The 23,124-nt window shown below is 39.9% G+C and overlaps 1 protein-coding gene across 1 annotated transcript; it reads left to right on the top strand.

Annotated features, from left to right (window-relative positions):
- The first annotated feature begins 1,218 nt into the window (after nt 1-1,218).
- LIPN (lipase family member N) lies at nt 1,219-22,765 on the top strand. Its single transcript, XM_055425146.2, has 10 exons — nt 1,219-1,408; nt 3,014-3,129; nt 4,427-4,544; nt 5,899-6,097; nt 7,988-8,097; nt 11,279-11,415; nt 16,267-16,413; nt 17,311-17,382; nt 17,916-17,987; nt 22,035-22,765. The coding sequence occupies exons 2-10, from the start codon at nt 3,025-3,027 to the stop codon at nt 22,266-22,268; spliced, it is 1,194 nt and encodes a 397-aa protein (XP_055281121.2). The 5' UTR covers nt 1,219-1,408; nt 3,014-3,024; the 3' UTR covers nt 22,269-22,765.
- Nucleotides 22,766-23,124: the final 359 nt, after the last annotated feature.

Raw genomic sequence — 23,124 nt, forward strand, 5'->3', positions numbered from 1 at the left:
TTATTAGTGTCCAATGCACTTTACAAATAATAGTGGACTTATTCCAGGTTAGTACAAAGTAAATTTTCCTATGAATTTACTGTAAAAAGACGACTTTGTGCCTTTTTAGAAGAAAATCAGTTGGAAGAAGTCTCCAGATTCTTTAGATAAACCTCAAAGCTGAGGAAAACTATGAGAAGGCAATGATGTTGAAATCCTTCTGAGATTTAAGCTAGTCTACAATCCAGAAAGACCTGAGAAGTTTAACTATATTTATGCTATTTCCACAAGAAGTTATCACAACGTTTGTGCTTCCTAGAATTCTCCAAGGAGTTCATTGCAATTTTGTTAGAAGGATTATTTTTAAAATCTCAACCCATGAGAGGATCCAGACAAATCTACACACCTCTGTCACTGCCACACACCTTTGCCCATTATCACTGAAGGCAAAGTATGGTTGACTTTTTCATCAAAGGAGTGTGGACTGGTACTTAAGCTTTCCTATTCCAACCTATTCCAACAAGCTGAGTGCTTCCTTTCACTCTACATTTGTTTAACTGGCTCAAGTAGAACAGATCTTAGGATCTGGACAAATATGAACATGTGTATTTTTGAAAGGATTTTGGAATGAGTCCAGACTAATTTGCAGGACAGGAATGCAGATGCAGATATGAGAATGGACTTGTGAACACAGAGGAGGAAGGAGAGGGTGGGACACCTTGAGCAAGTAACATTGGCATATATACACTGCTATATGTAAAATAGATGGCTAGTGGGAAGGTATTACACAGGGAGGTCAGCTCAGTGCTCTGTGATGACCTAGAGTGGTAGGACGGGGTTACGGTGGTGGGGGGACGGAGGCTTAAGAGGGAAGGGGATATATGCATACATATAGCTGATTCACATTGTTGTACAGCAGAAACCAACACAACATTGCAAAGCAATATACTCCAATTAAAAAACAAATTTTAAAAAATATGAAAAGAAGTGAATCAGGAAGGCCTCAACTTGTCAACTGTTAAAATCAATCCCTTTCCTGCACATTGCATGTTACCTGGTGGTTGCCAGTACTTTCACAAACATTGCTTCAGTTGACCCTCCTCGTGAACTCTGGTATTGAGAAGGTAGACAACTGTTAACTCTGATTTTGCCTTAGGATCCTGAGTACACACTTCCGCGTTGGATGCCTTGTTTTGAAAATGTTGCTGAACCCTCCCAAGGGTGACAGACATTCAGTGCAAATGAGGTTCAGTCAAACTGGTTAACCTTGGGTGTGTGCCACTGTCCAGGATTTCTTCATTTCCACAGGCTTCCCATCTCTCATTTTTCTAGCTTCTAGCTGCAATCATATCTCACTGTCACAAGCAAAAGTTCAGAAGTCCCTCATCGATAAGGAGTCCTCAGGAGCAGGGGAAACTCTCTTAACTAGGTAAGATCAAGACTTAGGACAACTGGGAAGCAGGTTGGGAGTTGTAGCCAGGTACAGGGCTCTGCACTGAGGCTTCCTGTGTTCCTATCCTAGTTCTGTCACCTCTTGGCTCTGTAACCTTGGGCAGATCTTTAATCTCTCTAAGCTTTTGCTAATTTCATTGATAAAATGAGGATAATAATAGTAGCTATTTCAATGGCATTTCTTTGATATCTAAATAACATACATGAAACATTTAGAACAGGGCCTGGCACAAGCTGAGCCCTCAATACACATTGCTGCTGCTGCTGCTGCTGCTAAGTCGCTTCAGTCGTGTCCGACTCTTTGCGACCCCACAAGACGGCAGCCCACCAGGCTCCGCCAGCCCTGAGATTCTCCAGGCAATTATTAATTTCAAAAATGGTTTTAATTACATAACATTTATAGCTATAAAATCAGCTGCAACCAGATAGCAAGTTTATGGAAAGCTCCGTTCCGTTCCGTTCAGTCGCTCAGTCATGTCCGACTCTTTGCGACCTCGTGGACTGTAGCCTACCAGGCTTCTCTGCCCATGGGATTCTCCAGGGAAGAGTACTGGAGTGGGTTACCATTTCCTTCTCCAGGGGATCTTCCCGACCCAGGGATCGAACCCGGGTCTCCCGCATTGGAGGCAGACGCTTTAACCTCTGAGCCACCAGGGAAAGCTACTGAACTTCAAAAGTAAACTCTGAATTTCTCTAGAAGTCTGTCATTAATTTATTACCATAAAGGTTCTCTGATGTTACTCTCTTGCTTGTTCTTGGATTAAAAAAAATAATAGTGAAAGAGCTTACACTGCAATTAATGCATTATATGTCACTGATCCTCCCTACAATCCTATTAGGTAGGTTGTTTTATTATCCGAATATTACCAGCAGGAAAAACAAGAGACAAAGCTACTGAGTAACTTGCCCAAGGTCAGAAATCTTGTTCATGGTGAGGCTGGACTTCAAACTCAGACCACTGAACTGCAGTTCCCCTTTGATAAGTACTCTGCATTGTGATGTTGGTCAAACTGCTTTGAGGAGACATGCTTTTTAAACTGTGCTAAGGAAGAGACATTGCACATTCTAATTTTGCCTTTGGTTATTCACAAGAGAGATAGTCACATCATTTTAAACTCACCATAAACCTGTTTTCACATCACTTGAAACTCACCATAAACCTGTTTGTTTGAAGCTTCATTGTTCATTGCTCTTGTTTATTTTGTGGATGTTAGAGGAGATTAAAGGATAGCTCCACTTTTAGCTTCTCCATGGTGTGGAAACTTGTCCTCTGAATCTTTACATATCCTGGCAACTCACAGGTAAGCAAAGATTTAAATTAGGTGAAAATCCTGGATTAAAATAAGACAAAAAATAAGACTTCATACTAGTTCATTTCATATCTGGAACTGGACTATGTCAGGGCAGTTTCTATGTGAAAAAATAGATTAATAGTGTTCGGAGTTAGCTCACTGTATTTACTCCCTTCCACACTGTCTCAGCTTTCTTAGGATGTTATTCAAGTTTTCACTGGGGGACTTTTTCATTTCATCAATCAATTTTGACATATAATAATTTGTGGTTTTTAAATGTTTTCTATCAGGCATTCCCACCATGTGGCTGCTTTTAACAACAGCCTATTTGATTTGTGGAACTTTAAATGCTGCTGGATTCTTCAATTTGGAAAAAGAAGCAAATCCTGAAGTGTGGATGAATATTGTAAGTGATGGAGAATTCTGAAGAACATCAAATACTGCAAATTAATAGGTTGAAAGATTATTGAAGTTCCTGTTATAGCAGAAAATCTCTGATATAGATTAAACATAAGTGATTTTTAGAGATTTGCTGGTGGCTCAGACAGTAAAGAATCTGCCTACAATGTAGGAGACCTGAGTTTGATCCCTGGGTAGGGAAGATATCCCTGGAGAAGGGAATGACTGCCCACTCCAGCATTCTTGCCTGGAGAATTCCATGGGCAGAGGAGCCTGGCGAGCTACAGTCCATGGGGTCTCAAAGAGTTAGACATGACTGGCAACTGAGCACACACAGATTTTAAGCCCTCTGGATGACATATGTGACTGCCCTCTCCTGGACTGTGGTTTTATTACCTTTGAACCAAAAACAGTCTCACAGTTGACATTTATATACATAAATGTCAATTGTTTTAGTCACTTTGCTGTAAACCTGAAACTAAAACAACATTGTTAATCAACTATACCCCAGTATAAAATAAAAACTTTAAAAAGATGTAATACCTGTATTTTGTGTATACACAATGGAACTTTACTCAGCCATAAAAAGAATAATGCCATTTGCAGTTATACTGATGGACTTAGAGATTATCATACCATGGAAATCAGAAAGACAAATAATATATGAAGTCATTGACATATAAAATCTAAAATATGATACAAATGAATTTTTCTATGAAACAGGAACAGACTCATAGAGAACAGACTTGTGGTTACCAAAGGGAGGGGGACAGGGGAGGGTTTGGGATTAGCAGGTGCAAACCGCTATGTATAGAATGGATAAACAACAAGGTCCTATTGCCTACTGTCTAGCACAGGGAACTATATTCAATATTCTATAATAAACCATTATGGAAAAAGATATATTTAATACATATATATATATTGTGTGTGTATAAAATTGAATTACTTTGCTACACACCAGAAACTAACATAAATTTGTAAATTAACTACATTTCAATTAAAATATATCTATATGTACTTAAAAAAAGACAACTGACTTGAGAATATAGTTTTGTCAGAAGAAAGGGTCAAAGATATTATCTCCAACTCCCCTCCCAATATTTACCACTAGCAGACATTTTCTAATAGTCTACTAATTTTTTTAATCATGACTTTATGTAGTAAATTAATCTCACTGCTACCTGGGGCTGCAGATTGCATATAATTTACCCTAATAAGCACACACTAGCTGCTTTGTTCTAGCTCCTTTTGATAACCTTTAGAGAAAATGTTTAGCTAATGCTTCTATTTTTACTGAGCAGAGTGAAATCATCACCTATAATGGCTACCCCAGTGAGGAGTATGATGTAACCACTCAAGATGGGTACATACTCAGCGTCAATCGGATTCCCCACGGGCGAAAAGACACTAGGATCACAGGTACAAGATGTGTCTATCTTGAGAAGGAGAATTGCACATGACTAAAATTTAGTACTGGCTGTTCATTAAGATAGTAACTAATTTATCAAAATTGGTTTGAATTTTGGATTAGTTTTTATATAGTTAACAGGAAGTCTCATTGTATTCCAATTCTCTGAAGGCAGGCAAGAACAGAAAATTACAAAGGGCAGGACTGATCTAGTTGACTGCTGCCAGACTTGCTTCTTAGGGAGTCAGTGTAAAAGTGGAGCCTACGTTATGTCAGCTCATTACTTATTTCTCACGTGAGAAATTGCTGTATTCCCATAAAGTGGATTTCCTCATTGTTGGACAGAGATTATGTACATGCATCAATCCCAATCTCCCAATTTCTCGCACACAACCCCATTTCTCCCTAGGTATCCATGTATTTGTTCTCTACATCTGTGTCTCTATTTCTGCTTTGTAAATAAGATCGTCTATACCATTTTTCTAGATCCCATATATATGTGCTAATATATGATATTTGTTTTTCTTTTTCTGACTTACTTCACTCTGTATGCCACTCTGTAGGCCCATCCACATCTCCCAAATGACCCAATTTCATTCCTTTTCATGGCTGAGATATATTCCATTGTATACATGTACCATATCTTCTTTATCCATTCCTCTGTTGACGAACATTTGGGTTCCTTCCATGTCCTGGCTATTGCAAACAGTGCTGCTATGTATCCTTTTGAACTATGAGGGAAACGTAACCACAAATCATCTGAGGAGGGAGAGAGAAGAGTAAGCAAAGTATCTGCAAAGGCTCAGTGGTCTTTATTTACCAAATCATCTCCCATCCACATTCAGAGGCAGCTAAAATCATGTTGCTTAAGAATTCAAGAGTTTCAAAATGAAAAATGGGAGTGTGACATGGGTAGGATTAGTATATAAAATATGAGATGCCCAATGAAATTTGAATTTCAGATAAGAGCAGATGAGTTTTTCATATGTCTCATTTTATGATATACTTATATTAAAAACCTAGTTCATTGTTAATATGAAATGTAAATTTAGCAGGGCATCCTGGGTCTTTTTGTTTACCTTTATTTTTGTTTTTTGCTAATCTTGCAACACCAAGCATGATGAGGAGTTGTGGGGAGCCACTATGAAATATAAAAGGAGAAACATTTATAGGAAAGACATTGTTAAGAAGGGAGGATAGAATTGGGGCAAGATTGGGAATTAAAATACATTTATTATGTGTCTCTTTTTTGGTTTGGGTTTTTTCCAATGGGGTGTGTGTGTGTGTGTGTGTGTGTGTGTGATTCTTATGTTTCCGAGATGCTTTAGTTGTTATAAATTTCTCTGCCTTCTTGCCTCCCTCTAGGCGCCCGACCAGTTGTATATATGCAGCATGCCCTGTTTTCAGACAATGCCTCCTGGCTTGAGAATTTTGCCAATGGCAGCCTTGGATTCCTTCTAGCTGATGCTGGTTATGATGTATGGATGGGAAACAGTCGAGGGAACACTTGGTCAAGAAGACACAAAACACTCTCGGTGAACGAAGAGAAATTCTGGGCCTTTAGGTAAACTGTATCTAAGAAAGACCATGAACAAAACTTGAGACAAGTCCTTTAAATATAATAGCATGGATGGTATTAATAATAATGTGTGATACTTGGAGTCACACAGCTCCTTGCAGTCTCTGCTAATAGCTCAAAGGAGATAAACAGCAGGAAGCTCTGATTTACACTGAATCTCAGACAAGTGAATTATCATTTCGACAAGGTCATTTTAACATACATTTCTATCCAATACAAAGTATGTCTCAAACGACAGATTAGAAAATTCTTGGAACAACGTATGCATTCATTCAGCCAATATTTATTGAGTGCCTGTTCAATGTACTGTTCTAGTCCCTGAGCATTCAAGAGTAAACAAGCCTCCACCTTCACGAAGCTTATATTTTTATCCTAGTGATGTTATTACAATTTTTTTTCTCTTGGACTGTCAATTAGTTTTGCAAAGATGATGTATATCAGTACTATATTTTACCTACAGGAACTGTGGTTGAGAATGTATAGAATACCATTTTCAGGAAAACTCTAATATGAGATCTTTACAACCTTGTTAATAGGTAACAGGAAAGAATCTTTTGACACACTGACTGCTTGCTTTAATCAAAGTGTTTTCTGCTGTCATCAGAGAACAGGCTGCTGTCTGCAATGAGCATCCTTTCTCAGGCTTAAATTCCCTGGTTGTTTGAAACCTGCTACTAGAACAGAAGCATATTAATGAAATATTCCATACCTTATTTCTGTACCTACTGACAAGTTGGAAGGAAAGGAAGAATAGGCCAAATTGTTAGGGTCAGAGCTTTTGCCAGGGGCAAACATCAGGAAATACTTCATGCAGCTGGTCCTTAGTTGGGAACTTGCAGCTCGTTTACTGTAAGGCATCACAACGATTCTCTTATACTGTACCAATCTATATTTCCTCTCATATTCCTTTAATAAGCAGGCCCTTAGTTTGTGAAATACCTAACTCAACCATATATTATTATATAATATATAGATATATTATTTTTTGTTCTCTCAACATTTGTATTAATGTTGACTGAACCAGTACTATAGGATTTTGGTATATATTGAATATAACTGTATATGGACAGAAATAATAATAGCAACATCTGATTGAATGTCTAATTGCTGCTAGAGTCATTCCTTTAATACTATCCAGCTGTCATAGCTCCCCTGCCATATAGCACTATCATGCTTATTTTACAGGTGATGAAACTTAAGCTCGGGGCTTCCCTGGTGGCTCAGAGGTTAAAGCGTCCGCCTCCAATGCGGGAGACCCGGGTTCGATCCCTGGGTCGGGAAGATCCCCTGGAGAAGGAAACGGTAACCCACTCCAGTATTCTTGCCTGGAGAATCCCATGGACGGAGAAGCCTGGTAGGCTACAGTCCACGGGGTCGCATAGAGTCGAACACGACTGAGCGACGGAACAGAACGGAAACTTAAGCTCAGCGCATTTAAGTAACTTACAGACAGCTACTCAGCTAGTACATGGTACAATCATGATTTGCAACCACTTCCATTTCGAAATCTGAGTGTTAAATGGCCCTAAGCATCTTGAAGTTCCCTGGGAGAGACTGAAAGAGAGGCATTAAAACCAGGTAGGTAAAGGGCAGCAAAAGAAATGCAAGAGAAGGGAGTGAAGAGGAAGAATGGCAAGACTGAATTTCAGAAAATGTAGTATACACAAGCCTTGAAATCATTCCTGCTATTAGAAAGTAACACATATAAGTGCAGCAAACCAAAACCACAATAGCCTACATATAACTGGATAAATAATGAAACACAAACCAAGTAAGTGGACAGCACAAAATTCTGTGTATAAAAAACAAAAATGAACAAGTCCTCTGTTTTGAACTTAGCTGCAAATATTTATAAGGTCCTGTTTTATTCTTCAGCTTTCATGAAATGGCCAAATATGATCTCCCCGGAATAATAGACTTCATTGTAAATAAAACTGGTCAGCAGAAGTTGTATTTCGTTGGATATTCGCTTGGTACTACAATAGGTATGTTTACAAGGGTCAACATTTTTACAAGGGTCAGAGCCATGCAAGAGTTCACCTTTGAATCAGGAACAGAGTCACTGTTTTACATTTACAGTGTCCTTAATTATATGTCCTGTGATGGGAATGTAACTCTAGTGGCTGTAAACCTGAATTCCAGAGACTGTGAGTTTGTAGGAAGAATCTTTCATCCATTTCCGGTCATGGCAGCACATTTGTAATGGTGATGTAATTTTCCAGGAATTCCAAAGAAATATTTCTGAAGACTGAGTCTCTAGATCTCCTCCAGGCTGAAAAAGTAAAGCCAAATGGCATGAAATATCCTGGAAGAATGTTAAATATACATCAATCATACCTTCCTCACAACCCACATGGGATATTAAAAAATAAAAAAGAGGGCTTATATTCATATTTGAACAAATTTTAAAAGATATAGTAATGTTTTCTTTGTGAATCGGAATGCAAAAACTTACTATAACAGGCAAATTGGGCATATACACTTAGTGTATGATTCATGGGTGGCGCTAGTGGTAAAGAACCCGCCTGCCAATGCAGGAGACATAAGAGACCCGGGTTTGATCCCTAGCTCAGGAAGAGCCCCTGGAGGAGGAAATGGCAACCCACTCCGGTATTCTTGCCTGGAGAATCCCATGAACGTAAGAGCCTGGAGGGCTACAGAGTCAGACAAGACTGAAGTGGTTTAGCACACAATTAACTATAAGCACTGTATAGAAAGTTTTTTAAAAGTTCAAGAAATGTACTTTGAATGTATACTTCTTAATGGTTTCCCAGATTTTTCAAAAAAGAAATCAATAATCTAGCTCCAAATAAAAATGTAAAAACCCTATACTACAAAAAGTATGAATTTGTTATCAATCTTCCACTAAAATTTCTAATTTTAAGAGACTGGGTTAAATGAAAATGCACTTAATTTGGGTGAAACTGTGTGAGAGATAATAAATAATCCTACATTACCACTATTATCATCAAAAACGAACATGTATTTACCAGTGTTTTATACTGATAAAGTGAAAATGAAAGTTGCTCAGTCATGTCTGACTCTGTGATGCCATGGACTATACAGTCCATGCAGTTCTCCAGGCCAGAATACTGGAGTGGGTAGCCTTTCCCTTGTCCAGGGGATCTTCTGAACCCAGGGATCGAACCTAGGTCTTCCGCATTGCAGGCAGATTCTTCACCAGCTGAGCCATAAGGGAAGCCTATTTATACTGATAGGCAGCTTACAAATTTAGGAGATGGCTGTGAAGCTGTGAGCATTGTTTCCCAGGTGGCGCTAGTGGTAAAGAACCCACCTGCCAGTGCAGGAGACATAAGAGATCCGGGTTTGATCCCTGGATCAGGAAGATCCCCTGGAGAAGGGCATTGCAACCCACTCCAATAGTCCTGCCTGGAGACCCATGGACCGAGGATCCTGGTTGGCTACTGTCCATAGGGTTGCAAAGAATCAGACACAACTGAAGCAACTTAGCTTGCAGCATATGAGCATTAGAGAGAATATACTAAAGGAGTATCAAAGAACTAGTAAAAGGACCCTATCCCCCCACCAAAAAAAAAAAAACAAAAACCTACCACTAACAGGAAAATAATCGTACCATAATTGCTAACACTTAGGAGCATTTTCTATGTTTAGGGCTTTTCATTCAGGACATTTCCTACAATATCCCTCTCTAAGCTTTAGAACAAGCCTACCACTATTATTCCCATCTCATAGAAAAAGAAGACAGAAGTTCAAAGAAATTAATTGGCTCCTTCAAGGTCTCTTAACACATTAGAGATGGCACACAAAATTCACACCAGGTCATCTTGACTTCACTGATGGGGTTCTGGAGAGATTTTAGGAGAAAGATGATTTGAGTGTGACTAGAAAAGCAGGTTAGACTTAGATACGCCCTCAATATCTGATTGGCAGAGAAAATAGTCAATTTGATTATCAGGGCTCTGTGTTGCATTTCAAGCATGACATTTCTCAGTGAGCGTGATTTGCATCCTGAGCAGAGAAATTTCTGTTATGTGGGAAGGACCTATTCTTCACAGGACATTTAACAAGTCAGGCCCAGCCCATTAAATATCGCATGGAGTAGGACTCTTCAGCCAGTATGACCATCAAAAACTTAACCTCTGCACATTTCTAGACATCTTCTAGGGGGAGCTATTATGCCTGTTTCAGTTTTTCTATCAGTGCCAGCCAGCTCCTTTTCTGGTTAAGACAGTTTCAGTATTTCAACAAGAAATTCAGAAAAAAACAAAAAACTTCTGCTATGGCTTTGAGCATGCGCACGCGCACACGCGCGCACACACACACACACACAATGGAGCGGGGTCCAGGAAAGCACAACAGGGAACCAAAAAAAGGAGATCCTCCACATAGACTTTCCTGTGCGGAGCTGAGCTCCACGACCTTCACCCTCATATTGCTGGGTACAAATGCAATGCTACTGCTTTATAAATGGAGACACTTGGTCCTTACTGGGACCATGGTCGCCCTTTTGGAAGCACAGAAGATTCTGGAGGTTTGGCAAGCATCCAATGAAGCACTGGGAGCAATGCAGTCTCATTCCACTGTGAGAAAGAAAAACTGTGGAATAGCTGTATGTGTGTGTGTGTGTGTGTATGCTCAGTCATGTCCAGCTCTTTGTAACCCCACAGACTGTAGCCTGCCAGGCTCCTCTGTCCATGAGATTTTCCCAGCAAGAATACTGGAGTGGGTTGCCATTTTCTCCTCCAGAATAGCTAGATGGTGATGCATAAAGAGCTGATTGATTCACCTCCGACAAACTGATCATTTATTTCTAGAGGTTCCGTGACTCACTCTGTCATCTCAGAGTTGGTGTAGAGTGACAATACTGCCAGCACTTAGCCCCCGCTTGGTGGGGGTTGAGGGCATCCTCAGTTTACTTGGCAGGAGTTGCTTCAGCAATTTATCCCTAACTTTTCCCAACCAAGTTAAATTGTTCAGAGTAAGAAAGAAATGGAGATTTGAGAGTAGACAGGGCTGAAGACAGATTAACTTTGCAGAATAACTCAGAGGAGTTGCCCAATTCATCCCCCATGATTGCTGCAGTAGAAGAATAAAATGAAAAAGGAAAGCTTCACTTTTGTTAGCAGAAACATTACATCACTACTCCTAATTTTTATAAGATTGTCTAATCTCCTGTTCTCTTAGGGTTTGTAGCCTTTGCCACCATGCCTGAACTGGCACAAAGAATCAAAATGAATTTTGCCTTGGGTCCTGTGGTCTCCTTCAAATACCCGACGGGCATTTTTACCAGATTTTTCCAACTTCCAAGTTCTGCAATCAAGGTAAGTTCTTCCTTTTGCTACAGTGTATATGAAGATGATCAGTTCAGTTCAGTTCAGTCGCTCAGTTGTGTCCGACTCTCTGCGACCCCATGAATCACAGCACGCTAGGCCTCCCTGTCCATCACCAACTCCTGGAGTTCACTCAAACTCATGTCCATCGAGTCGGTGATGCCATTCAGCCATCTCATTGTCTGTCGTCCCCTTCTCCTCCCGACCCCAATCCTTCCCAGCATCAGAGTCTTTTCCAGTGAGTCAACTCATCGCATGAGGTGGCCAAGACCCTTATTATTTGAAAATCTACTATGAAACAAAAATAGGACATTTTGAAATCTGTAGATACCAGACTCTGGGGTCAGGTGCTGTGTATGTGTGTGTGTGTGTGTGTGTCTATGTCACAGTGTCTACAGCTCTCATATACAATTCACTGCTGCTGCTGCTGCTAAGTCACTACAGTCATGTCCGACTCTGTGTGACCCCATAGACGGAAGCCCACCAGGCTCCCCCATGCCTGGGATTCTCCAGGCAAGAACACTGGAGTGGGCCACCACCTCCCTCTCCAATGTGTGAAAGTGGAAAGTGAAAGTGAAGTTGCTCAGTCATGTCCGACCCTTAGCAGCCCCATGGACTGCAGCCTACCAGGCTCCTCCATCCATGGGATTTTCTAGGCAAGAGTACTGGAGTGGCTTGCCATTGCCTTATACTCAGTTATTAACAGACCTGAATATAAGTCAGAATTTCTAGCTGAGCTGACTGCTATGGCAGTTTCCTTGTTCTGTTCTTGTTCCACTGGGCATGTCAATGAATTCACAGTGCTCAAATGGAAGACATTTTTCAATTTGGTTACTGATGTCCTTGACTTTGATGTTAGATAAGCTGGAATAATATACCCCTTTCCATATGGGAACTTGCTTCAATTTACTAAAGCTAAAATGCCAAAGCCTAAATGTTTTACAGCTGAATTATTCATTCAACTATTTATTGGTTATTTTCCAATGGTTGGAAAACTGGTTTGATGGTCAATTGTGAATTTAAGATTTTATCGATTAAAAGTTTTTCTCTGTTTGCTTTTTGTTTCTCGAAAAAGCTATTGACTAGTATTTTATCAAGATTGCCCCTTAAATGTGAATTGAAGGATAAAATAAGTTATGGCCAAAATGAGATCAAAGAGACAAGTCAGGATATCAATAATTCATTTTTAATATGAGGTCCTGGTTTGTGGTGGAGAGGTAGGAATGGGAAAAAAAGGATTTGTGAGATAACACAAGGAAGAACTTTCATGAGCCCTAATGATTGATTTGATAGTGGGTTTTTGGTATTGTTTAATAAACTTAGTTCTAGGATGTCTTCTAGGTCTTCAGCTTCAGCTGATCAACTTCATCTTCTCTACCATCTTCAGGTGGTAGAGGCATAGATTTGAATTACTGTGATGTTGAATGGTTTGCCTTGGAAACAAACCGAGATCATTCTGTCACTTTTGTGGTTGCACCCAAGTACTGCATTTTAGACTCTTGTTGATTATGAGGACTACTCCATTTCTTCTGTGGGGTTCTTTCCCATAATAGTAGATGTCATGGTCATTTGAATTAATTTCACCCATTCCCGTTCATTTTAGTTTACTGATTCTTAAGATGTCGGTGTTTATTCTTAACATCTCCTGCTTGACCACGTCCAATTTTCCTTAATTCATTGATCTAACATTCCAGGTTTCTATGCAATACTGTTTTCAGTGTCATATCTTTTTGTTCTTTTATACAGTTCATGAGGTTCTCACTGCAAGTATACTGGAGTGATCTGCCATTCCCTCCTCCAGTGGATCATATTTTGTGGGGAAAAACTAGAGCTCTCTTCAGGAAATTGGAGATATCAAGGGAACATTTCACCCGAAGATGGGTACAATAAAGGACAGAAGTGGTAGAGACCTAGCAGACATTGAAGAGATTAAGAAGAGATGGAAAAAAAACATGGAAGAACTGTACAGCAAAGATCTTAATGAACTAGGTTACTACGATGATGTGGTCATTCACCCAGAGCCAGACATTCTGGAGTGCGAAGTTAAGTGGGCCTTAGGAATCACTGATGTTAATAAAGCTAATGGATGTAATGGAATTCCAATAGAACTATTCAAAACCTTAAAGGATAATGCCATCAAGGTTGTATTCAATATGTCAGCAAATCTGGATGACCCAGCAGTGGCCACAGGACTGGAAAAAGTCAGTCCTCATTTCAATCCCCAAGAAGAGTAGTACTAAAGAATGTGCTAAGCATCGGACAATTGTACTTATTTCCCAAGCTAGTAAGGTCATGCTTAAAATATTGTATGCTAGGCTTCAGCGTTATGTGAACCAAGAACTTCCAAATGTCCAAGCTGGGTTTAGAAAAGAAAAGGAAACAGAAATCAAATTGCCAACATTTGCTGGATCATACAGAAAGCAAGGGAATTCCAGAAAAAAACTTCTACCTCTGTTTCATCAACTATGCTAAAGCCTTTGACTGTGTGGTCATAACAAACTGTGGAAAGCTCTTAAAGAGATGGGAATACCAAACCATCTTACCTGTCTTCTGAGAAACCTGTCTGTGGGTTGAGAAGCAAAAGTGGAACAGCTGATTGATTCAAGATTCAGAAAGCAGTATGACAAGGCTGTCTGTTGTCACTCTGTTTGTTTAACCTATACACTGAGCACATCATAAGAAATGCTGGGCTGGATGAGCCACAAGCTGGAATCAAGATATACAGGAGAAACATCAACAACCTCAGATATGCAAATTCTACCACTCTAACAGCAGAAAGTGAAGAGGAACTAAAGAGCCTCTTGATGAAAGTGAAGGAAAAGAGTGAAAGAGGTGGCTTGAAACTAATATTAAAAAAACCTAAGATCATGGCATCCAGTCCCATTACTTCATGGAAAATAGAAGGGGGAAAGGTGGAAGTAGTGACAGATTTCCTCTTCTTGGGCTCTAAAATCACTACAGATGGTGACTACAGCCATGAAATCATAAGGTGATTGCTTCTTGGCAGGAAAATTGTGACAAACCTAGACGTGTGTTGAAAAGCAGAGACATCACTCTTCCAACAAAGATCCATATAGTCAAGGCTATGGTCTTCCCAATGGTCATGTATGGTTGTGAGAGCTGAACTGTAAAAAAGTCAGAGTGCCAAAGAATTGATACTTTTGAACTGTGGTGCTGGAGAAGACTCCTGAAAGTCCCTTGGACACCAAGGAGATTGGCACCAGTCAATCTTAAGGGAAATCAACCCTGAATATTTGTTGGAAGTACTGATGCTAAAGCTGAAGCTCCAGTATTCTGGTCATTTAATGTGAACAGTCAACTCATTGGAAAAGTCCCTGATACTGGGAAAGATTGAGAGCAGGAGAAGAGGGTGTCAGAGAATGAAATGGCTGTATGGACATGAACTGATGCAATGGACATGAATTTGAGCAAACTTCGGGAGATGGTGATGGACAGGGAGGCCTAGTGTGCTGCAGTCCATGGGGTCTCAAAGAGTCAGACATGACTGGGCAACTGAACACCAACAACAATAAACTTAGGGATTCCCAGGTGGCTCAGTGATCAAGAATCCACCTGCCAATGCAGGAGATGCAAGAGATATGGGTTCAATCCCTGGGTCAGGAAGATCCCCTGGAGGAGGAAATGGCAGTTCACTCCAGTATTCTTGCTGGGAAAATTCCATGGACAGGGGAGCCTAGAGAGTTACAGTCTATGGATTTGCAAAGAGTGGGACACAACTGAATGACTGAGTACAATGCTTCCCTCATAGCTCAGTTGGTAAAGAATCTACCTGCAATGCAGGAGACCTGGGTTAGATTCCTGGGTCAGAAGAGCCCCTGGAGAAGGAAATGGCAATCCACTCCAGTATTCTTGCCTGGAAAATCCCATGGACAGAGGAGCCTGGCGGGCTACAGTCCATGGGGTCGCAAGAGTCGGACACGACTTAGCGACTAAACCACAATGTAACTTCCCTTTTGTGTGATTGATAGTTCTATTTCAAAATGTGTTGGCCTCCATTAGTTTGGGATGTTTTCTACATTGGGGCAGAGTTAAGCAGGCAAACTAGTTAAAGTAAATCCAGAGATAGACACATCTATCACTAAGTATACCTGTTTTGCATATGTATTGCTTTGCCTACATAGGCCAGGTCTGAGGTACGTATTTTCCCTGATTTATCTCAGTTTCTAATTCCCTATTGTCAAACTTTCTGCCACTTTAAGTCCCATTCTCTACTCCTACCCCACCATATCTGTTGCCACTAGAAGCTCCAGTCGTTCTATCAGAGATCCCCACCCAAACTTGCTTTTATAAAGTCTAGAAGTTTTAATCATGCTGTCGCCCATGACATCATTTTCTTCTATCCAATGGCACCCTCCCTTCGGTACACCATCCTCTACTTTTCAGCATGAAAGTCAAGCACTCTGGTACGCTACCAGAAAGGTGATGTGTACATGGGTAAAACCCTGCTTTTCTTTCCTAATCAAGGCAATGTTTGACCTTAAAGGAGAAGTTGTTCTACTTCTCTTGCCAGTTAATGAGAAATACAGGCAATCACTGATTGGACTGATCTCAGGGGAGCTTTCACAATGGGTAAATTAGCTAATTTGGGGCTGAAGATCGTTGCTACCATCTCCTTGTAAATTATGTTTGATGATATTCCCTAGGTAAAGATTGATTTATAAATAGTTACTTTTCCCAAATAACTTGGTCTCCTTGAGCAAAATAGGAAAAAAATATAGGAACATAAATAGATTCCTAAGAATTCTCATTCAGAAGGTGAAAGGAACGTCAAGAAGTCTGAAAATGATTCTTGAAAGAATAATTATGTTTTATTTTTTACAGAAGTTGTTTGGTACCAAAGGTTTCTTTTTAGAAGAAAGTATTGGGAAGTCACCTTCTATCAAAATCTGCAACAATAAAATATTATGGGTGATATGTAGTGAATTTATGTCCTTATGGGCGGGATGCAACAAGAAAAACATGAATATGGTGTGTATAATGATTCGAGGGCCATTTGATGCTTTTAGAAATTCCAGCTTTCCTTTGGTTCTTTTTGTTTTTTATTTTATTCATTTATTTTTGGCTGTGCTGGGTCTTTGTTGCTGTGCAGGCTTTCTCTGGTTGTGGGGAGTGGGGGCTACTCTCTAGCTGAGGTGCATGGGCTTCTCATTGCAGTGGCTCCTCTTGTTCTGGAGTACGAGTTCCAAGCACACTTGCTTTAGTAGTGTTGGTTCCTGGGCTCTAGAGCACAGGCTCAATAGTTGTGGCTTGTGGGCTTAGTTGCTCCATGACATGTGGAATCTTCCCAGATCAGGGATCAAACCTGTGTCTTCTGCATTGGCTGGTGGGTTCTTTACCACTTAGCCACGAAGGAAGTTAGCTTTGTTTCATTTTGATGTATCTATCATATTACATAAATTAATGTGGTATTCTTAACTCATTTTAAAGGCAGAGATTTTCTATGCATAGAAGATTAGATATTCAATGGACTATAAATGTGAAGAGTAAAGAAGAGAATAGGCAGCTTCATCCTTTCATCTCTGGTCAAATTTAAGATAATAGTTGTCCAACAATAGGTGGCAATTTCACGTTTGCAGTTAGCCACCACTTACTATAGTCAGCTTGATTTTATAATACAATGCATTAAAAAATAAAATCCTAGGAAAGCAGCTTTAAACTTATTCTTTGTGCCCCCTCTTGTTGGGTCACTTTAGCCTCAAATAAAATTCACCACTTGGAACATATAAGACAGCATGGAATGGAACGGAATGGATTCTGCCTTGCCATTCTACTGCATTCTTACACTGCATTTTCCTATCTGCTTCTTAAAGGCACAGTTTTTTCATTGGGTGGTTATTGCTTTAATATGTTTTGTTTTATCTTCAGAGCCGAATGGATGTGTATATGTCCCATGCTCCCACTGGATCATCAGTACAGAACATCCTGCATATAAAACAGGTAGTGTCTTTGTCATGGAAAACCATTCCCCTTATTTTCTTTATATTTGAAAAGACAGAGTTAGCATGTCTGTTCTAAGCTTAGCAGCTAGCTTCCATTTTACCTTTTTTACCATCTTTATAGTTGCATTTCCCTGGATTTTAAGAGAAAGAACAAGGTATGGGCAGACCAAGTGGGTCACATAAATGAAACCCATTTTAAATACGAGCTTGTAAAGTAGGCTCTGAGCTGAAACTAAACATAAACTGGGAGAACCTCGGAAGAACTGAGCCTTCCCCAGAGAGAGAAATACCTGACATTTGATTTCCCTCAGTGAGTCTTGGGTTCTCACTAGCTTTTCCTTCAAACCAAGGAATTCATTGCCTCCTTTTCTCTTGATCTTGTTTTGCACACTGGTAAAATTTATTTATACCCTCTGGTGATGCAGAAGCCTTATTTTCTTCCCAGCATTCAGTATACTTTTCTAAGATTTGCTATTAACAATCGTAATTCTTATTTTGAATACTACTTTTCTGTAAAACTTTTCATTCCAGCTTTACCATTCTGATGAATTCAGAGCTTATGACTGGGGAAGTGAAGCTGAAAACATGCATCGCTACAATCAGGTGAGTTACTCAGAGCAACCCCAGAAGGTTGGCTTTGAAAAATTATGATGACAAATTGTTTGACAGCAAAAAGAATCCTAGCTGGCACTTGGTCACATTCACATTGGTAGACAGAGATTTTTCAAAGTTTATTGTAAATATTTATTTATTTCAAAAAATCTAAAAATAAAAGAAGTATATACTAAGGAAGTTAAATCATCAATAATCCCTCCACCCAGAGATAACTAGATGGATCAATATTTTGTTACATTTCTTCCAATCTCAACGTCACTACTTTTCCACAACTTTCAATCTTGTTTTTTACTTATAGTCATAGCCAAACATAACTAATGTTGCAGGAGAGGTTTTTATTATAATTTTAATGGCTGCATAATAATTAAAATTGTGATAAAAATTTATATAGTAAATGAATACATACTTCTTGATACCAACAGAAAAAAAAATTGCACATAGAAGTTAAAAGAATTATCCACCTGTGAAGAGTTGAGTCTTAAGACATCTTTTTCCCTCTAACTTTACATACCAAAATTTATATATTCATTTAGCCATCCTATACTTTTAATCAACGCTGTTGCCACCTTCCTTTTTTTCCTAAGTCAGTGGCTGGGCTTCTCAGTATGAACTAAGAACGTTAAATTAAATTTTTCCTTTATTTTCCCAAACTGACATACCTAAAGCTATGGGTGCAAACATAGGTCAATTAAATTGTTTCTGGACATCAAATGAGTCAAACAGACCAGTCAGTTTCTCAGTTGTTGTTTAGTCAATAAGGCATGTCCGACTGTTTTGTAATGCCATGGACATTAGCCTGCCAGGCTCCTCTGCCCATGGAATTTCCCAGGCAAGAATACTGGGGTGGGTTGCCATTTCCTTCTCCCAGGATCTTCTCCACCGGGATCGAACCCGTGTCTCCTGTATTGTCAGGTGGATTCTTTATTGCTGAGCCACCAGGGAAGCCCTCAATTTCTCAGTAACAGAATGAATTGTTAGGGAAATGAATCTACTAGCTCCTAAGACAATGAGCGTGGTGTATAATTATTATTTTTTATTATTTTTAATCAGCATGATTAATATGTGATTTACATACAGTATGTCACTGATTTGACATGTTCAACTCAGTGTTTCAACAAATATATTCATTCATGTAACCACATCACAAGCAAAATATTGAAAATTTTCATTACCCACAAAAGTTTTCTCCTGTTCCTCAGACAATATAAATTCACAGATGCATATGATGCACAGATGCACAAATTTGCAAATGCTTAGAAAAAGGCCAAAAAATAAACGCACATGTTGAAGTGATAACTTTCAAGAAAAAGAAGAAAGGAAAGGTGAAGTGGAAACACAAAGGAGTAAAAGGAGGCTCTTATTTTGGATTTCACACACTTTTGTTCTCTTTCATTGTTTTTCATGAACATGTTATGTTTATAAATTGTTTATATTTACAAGAAAATAAGACCAAAAAATCATATACACATAAAACCGTTATGATCAAGTTCTCTTTTTTCAGCTTTACTGAGGTAAAACTGACCCAAAAGATTTAAGATTGAAGTGTACAACGTGATGACAAATATTGAGAGTGTAAATGTTCTCAGAATTTACAGTTAGCTAGCTGGTCCTACCCTACTCCAGGCCAATTCTATTTTATTTGCTTGTAATTTTGTGAAGTCAATTTTTATTCCATTCTCAACAGTGTGTCCTCTTCATAAGTTCCCAAAACAACCTCTGTGTCCATTCTACGTTTTCTTGAGAATAAAAAGATTAACTTATATAAGCCTTATTAGGGTAGGAATTTCCTTCTGTTTTGTTCACCAGTATTGTCCCAGCTGGTAGAGTAGCTGGCACTTACTAGTCCCTTGATGATCATTTGTTGTATGAATGAAATTTCTTAACTTCCCTCTAATCCACCTTAAAATCTCTCTGTCTTTTTGATTCTGTCTTGCCTTTCACTCTCAGAATATGATGGTCCTCTTATTATCCAAGTTATCCTGTCTTATGTCCTCGACCCCATCTCTTCTCATCTATTCTTACTGGCTTCTCTTGTTATCTTAAATGAACTCCTGCTTCATACAAAAAACAAAGAGAAACCCTTTCCTCAAGCATTCAATTCTATCAAATCATCTTTCCATCATTCTGTTTTTAATCAACATTTTTTAATATCTAAAAATGCTAAGTATATCTACTTCTCTACTCACTCCTGAACACTGGAAAAGGTAGTTTGAGTCTTCATCTTTTTCATTATAGCTGTTCTATTTAAGGTACCTTCCTTGGTGGCTCAGACTATAAAGAGTCTGCCTGCAATGTGGGACACCTGGCTTCGACCCCTGGGTGGGGAAGATCCCCTGGAGAAGAAAATGGCAACCCATTCCAGTATTCTTGCCTGGAAAATCCCGTGGACTGAGGAGCCTGGCAGGCCCCAGTCCATGGGATCACTTGTGGCTTTTAATTGCCAGATATAATTGCCTAATCTCACCTGTAGTGTTAGCTACCATAGACTCCTTGCAGCTTACCACCCAGACTTGGATTCCATAATGTAACACTCTCTGATCTTTTCCCTCCCTTTTTGATTGCTCTCTTTAGCCTCTCACTAGCTACTCTCTCGGAGAAGGCAATGGCAAGCCACTCCAGTACTCTTGCCTAGAAAACCCCATGGATGGAGGAGCCTGGTAGGCTGCAGTCCGTGGGGTTGCTAAGGGTCGGACACGACTGAGCGACTTCACTTTCACTTTTCACTTTCACACAGTGGAGAAGGAAATGGCAACCCACTCCAGTGTTCTTGCCTGGAGAATCCCAGGGACGGGGGAGCCTGGTGGGCTTCCGTCTATGGAGTCACACAGAGTCGGACATGACTGATGTGACTTAGCAGCAGCAGCAGCTACTCTCTAACCCTCACCGCTGTCAATTATCAGAATTCTCCACAGTTCTTCCCATCTCTCTCCCCTTTGTGTTTGAATAATTTAGCCATCTCTACAGCTTCAGTTGAGGGCTTCCTGGTGGTTTAGTGACAAAGAATCAGACTGCTAGTGCTGGAGACGTGGATTCGATCCCCGAGTCAAGAAGATCCCCGGAGAAGGAAATGGCAACCCACTCCAGTAATCTCGCCTGGGAAATCTCATGGACAGAGGAGCCTCATGGGCTATAGTCCTTGTTGTCACAGAATCAGATACGACTTAACGACTAAATAACAGCTTCAGTTATCCTGCTCTGAGGATAAGCCAAACTGCCTGCCTAGATTTTTTCAGGAGCCATTCCCAACCAATTTCTTCTTCAAGTCATCTCACAAACTAGGCAGAGCTGTGAGAAATGACCCTGCCTTGTCTCTAAAACTTCTGAAGGACGTCCAACAGCCTTAACCTGGCATTTAGAACTTGACTGTCTCCGGACCTTGACTGTCTCTACTGTATTCCCTTACATAGTTTCTTTTCTGGGTGCACTGGGTAGCTTGTCATTCCTGACCATGGCACACATGCTCTATCTGCCTGCTGGAAAATGCTCCCACCTTCATCCTTGTCTTTAAACTAAAACCATTCCTCAAGTGAAAGTGACAGTGCTAGTCACTCAGTTGTGTCCAGCTCTTTGCAACCTCTTGGATGGTAGCCCACTAGTCTCCCCTGTCCATGGGATTCTCCAGGCAAGAATACTGGAGTGGGTAGCCAGGCTCTTCTCCAGGGGATCTTCCCGACCCATGGATCAAACCCCGGTCTCCTGCATTGCAGGCAGACTTTTTACCATCTGAACCACCAGGGAAGCCCTTCAAATGACTGCTCTTTGCATGAAACCTCAGTTGAAAATAATTTCTTCTTTGTCTTCACCTCCATAGCATTTGGGGAATGTTTTATAGCATTTGACATACCCTCTTTTGTATACAAATATTTATTTAGCCATTTACCTTATTCCTTCACACTCCTTGAATATAGGGACCATTGCATGCTGTCTTCCTATGGTCATCGTAAATGCTCATCTAGTAGTCTCAATACTTATTTGAAGTCAGTTGTTGCTCTGAAGAGCTTCCTCTCATGAATGTCCTTTCTCTCTCTTCCATAGAGTCGTCCTCCACTATATGACCTGACTGCCATGAAAGTGCCTACTGCTATTTGGGCTGGTGGAAATGATATTCTTATCACACCCCGAGATGTGGCCAGGATACTCCCCCAAATCAGGAATCTCCGTTACTTCAAACTCTTGCCAGATTGGAACCACTTTGATTTCATCTGGGGCCTGGATGCTGCTCAACGAGTATACAGTAAAATCATAGATTTGATGAAGTCATATCCCTAACTGCAATATACCTACTTTTCAGTTAGGAGTTGCTTCCAAGCCCATAAGAGGCTTTGGGGAAACACTAAACTACTTAAGTAGCAGCGAGATGTACACCAGCATCCTTTACCTTGTTGCTTTTGCTAAGGTTTTCTCTTATCACGGCATCCCAGCTAGGAATTATTCCAACTGTGCTGCTCTTTCTCAAACAAATGTCCACATCTGAACTCTCAGAATCTCTTCCTTTCAATCAGAGCCAAGTCCATGCTTTTCATCTAAGAAGCCCTAGTGAACTCTTCTCTGCTAACTGTACACTTCAGGGAAGAATTAAAAGAGGCCTTTGTCTTTCCTATTTCAAATTTATATAGTGGCTTCATGCAAATAATACCCACTCCCCATCCTCTCTTTTCAAGGGATTGAATGTAAACATAGGAGGGCTGGCCTAGAAAAATCTTGTCGGAGGGTCATTTGGGAAAATATTTCAGGTGGCTGTACTCTTGTGGCTTTCTCAAAATCACAGTTAGAGCAATAGTCAAATGGTCATCTATAGACAAGCCATGAAATAAGCCTGATCCACATCAAGCTTGAAAAGAATAGCAGAATGGAAAACTAACCAAATTAAAGTATTCCAGGAGTTTTACTGTTACAAGCTGGGGGGTGGGCGGGGGGAGATGAGATTGAGGATGACAAGGATAAACTGAATTTCTAGTTGTTAAAATTATTCACTGTAGACTACTGTATTTAAAACAGGTTAAATTGAATAAAGCTTTTTGAAAATAGTGTACTAGAACTCATAGACCGTAGTCTTAAGTGATAGTATCTGAGAGCTCCTTCTTCCTTGTTTTACTTTAAAGATAAACTAAACTGATCAGCCATT

The sequence above is a fragment of the Moschus berezovskii genome, chromosome 12 (assembly GCF_049115385.1).
Source record: "Moschus berezovskii isolate FMDL1 chromosome 12, NW_MosBer_1.0, whole genome shotgun sequence".
Taxonomy (NCBI): domain Eukaryota; kingdom Metazoa; phylum Chordata; class Mammalia; order Artiodactyla; family Moschidae; genus Moschus; species Moschus berezovskii.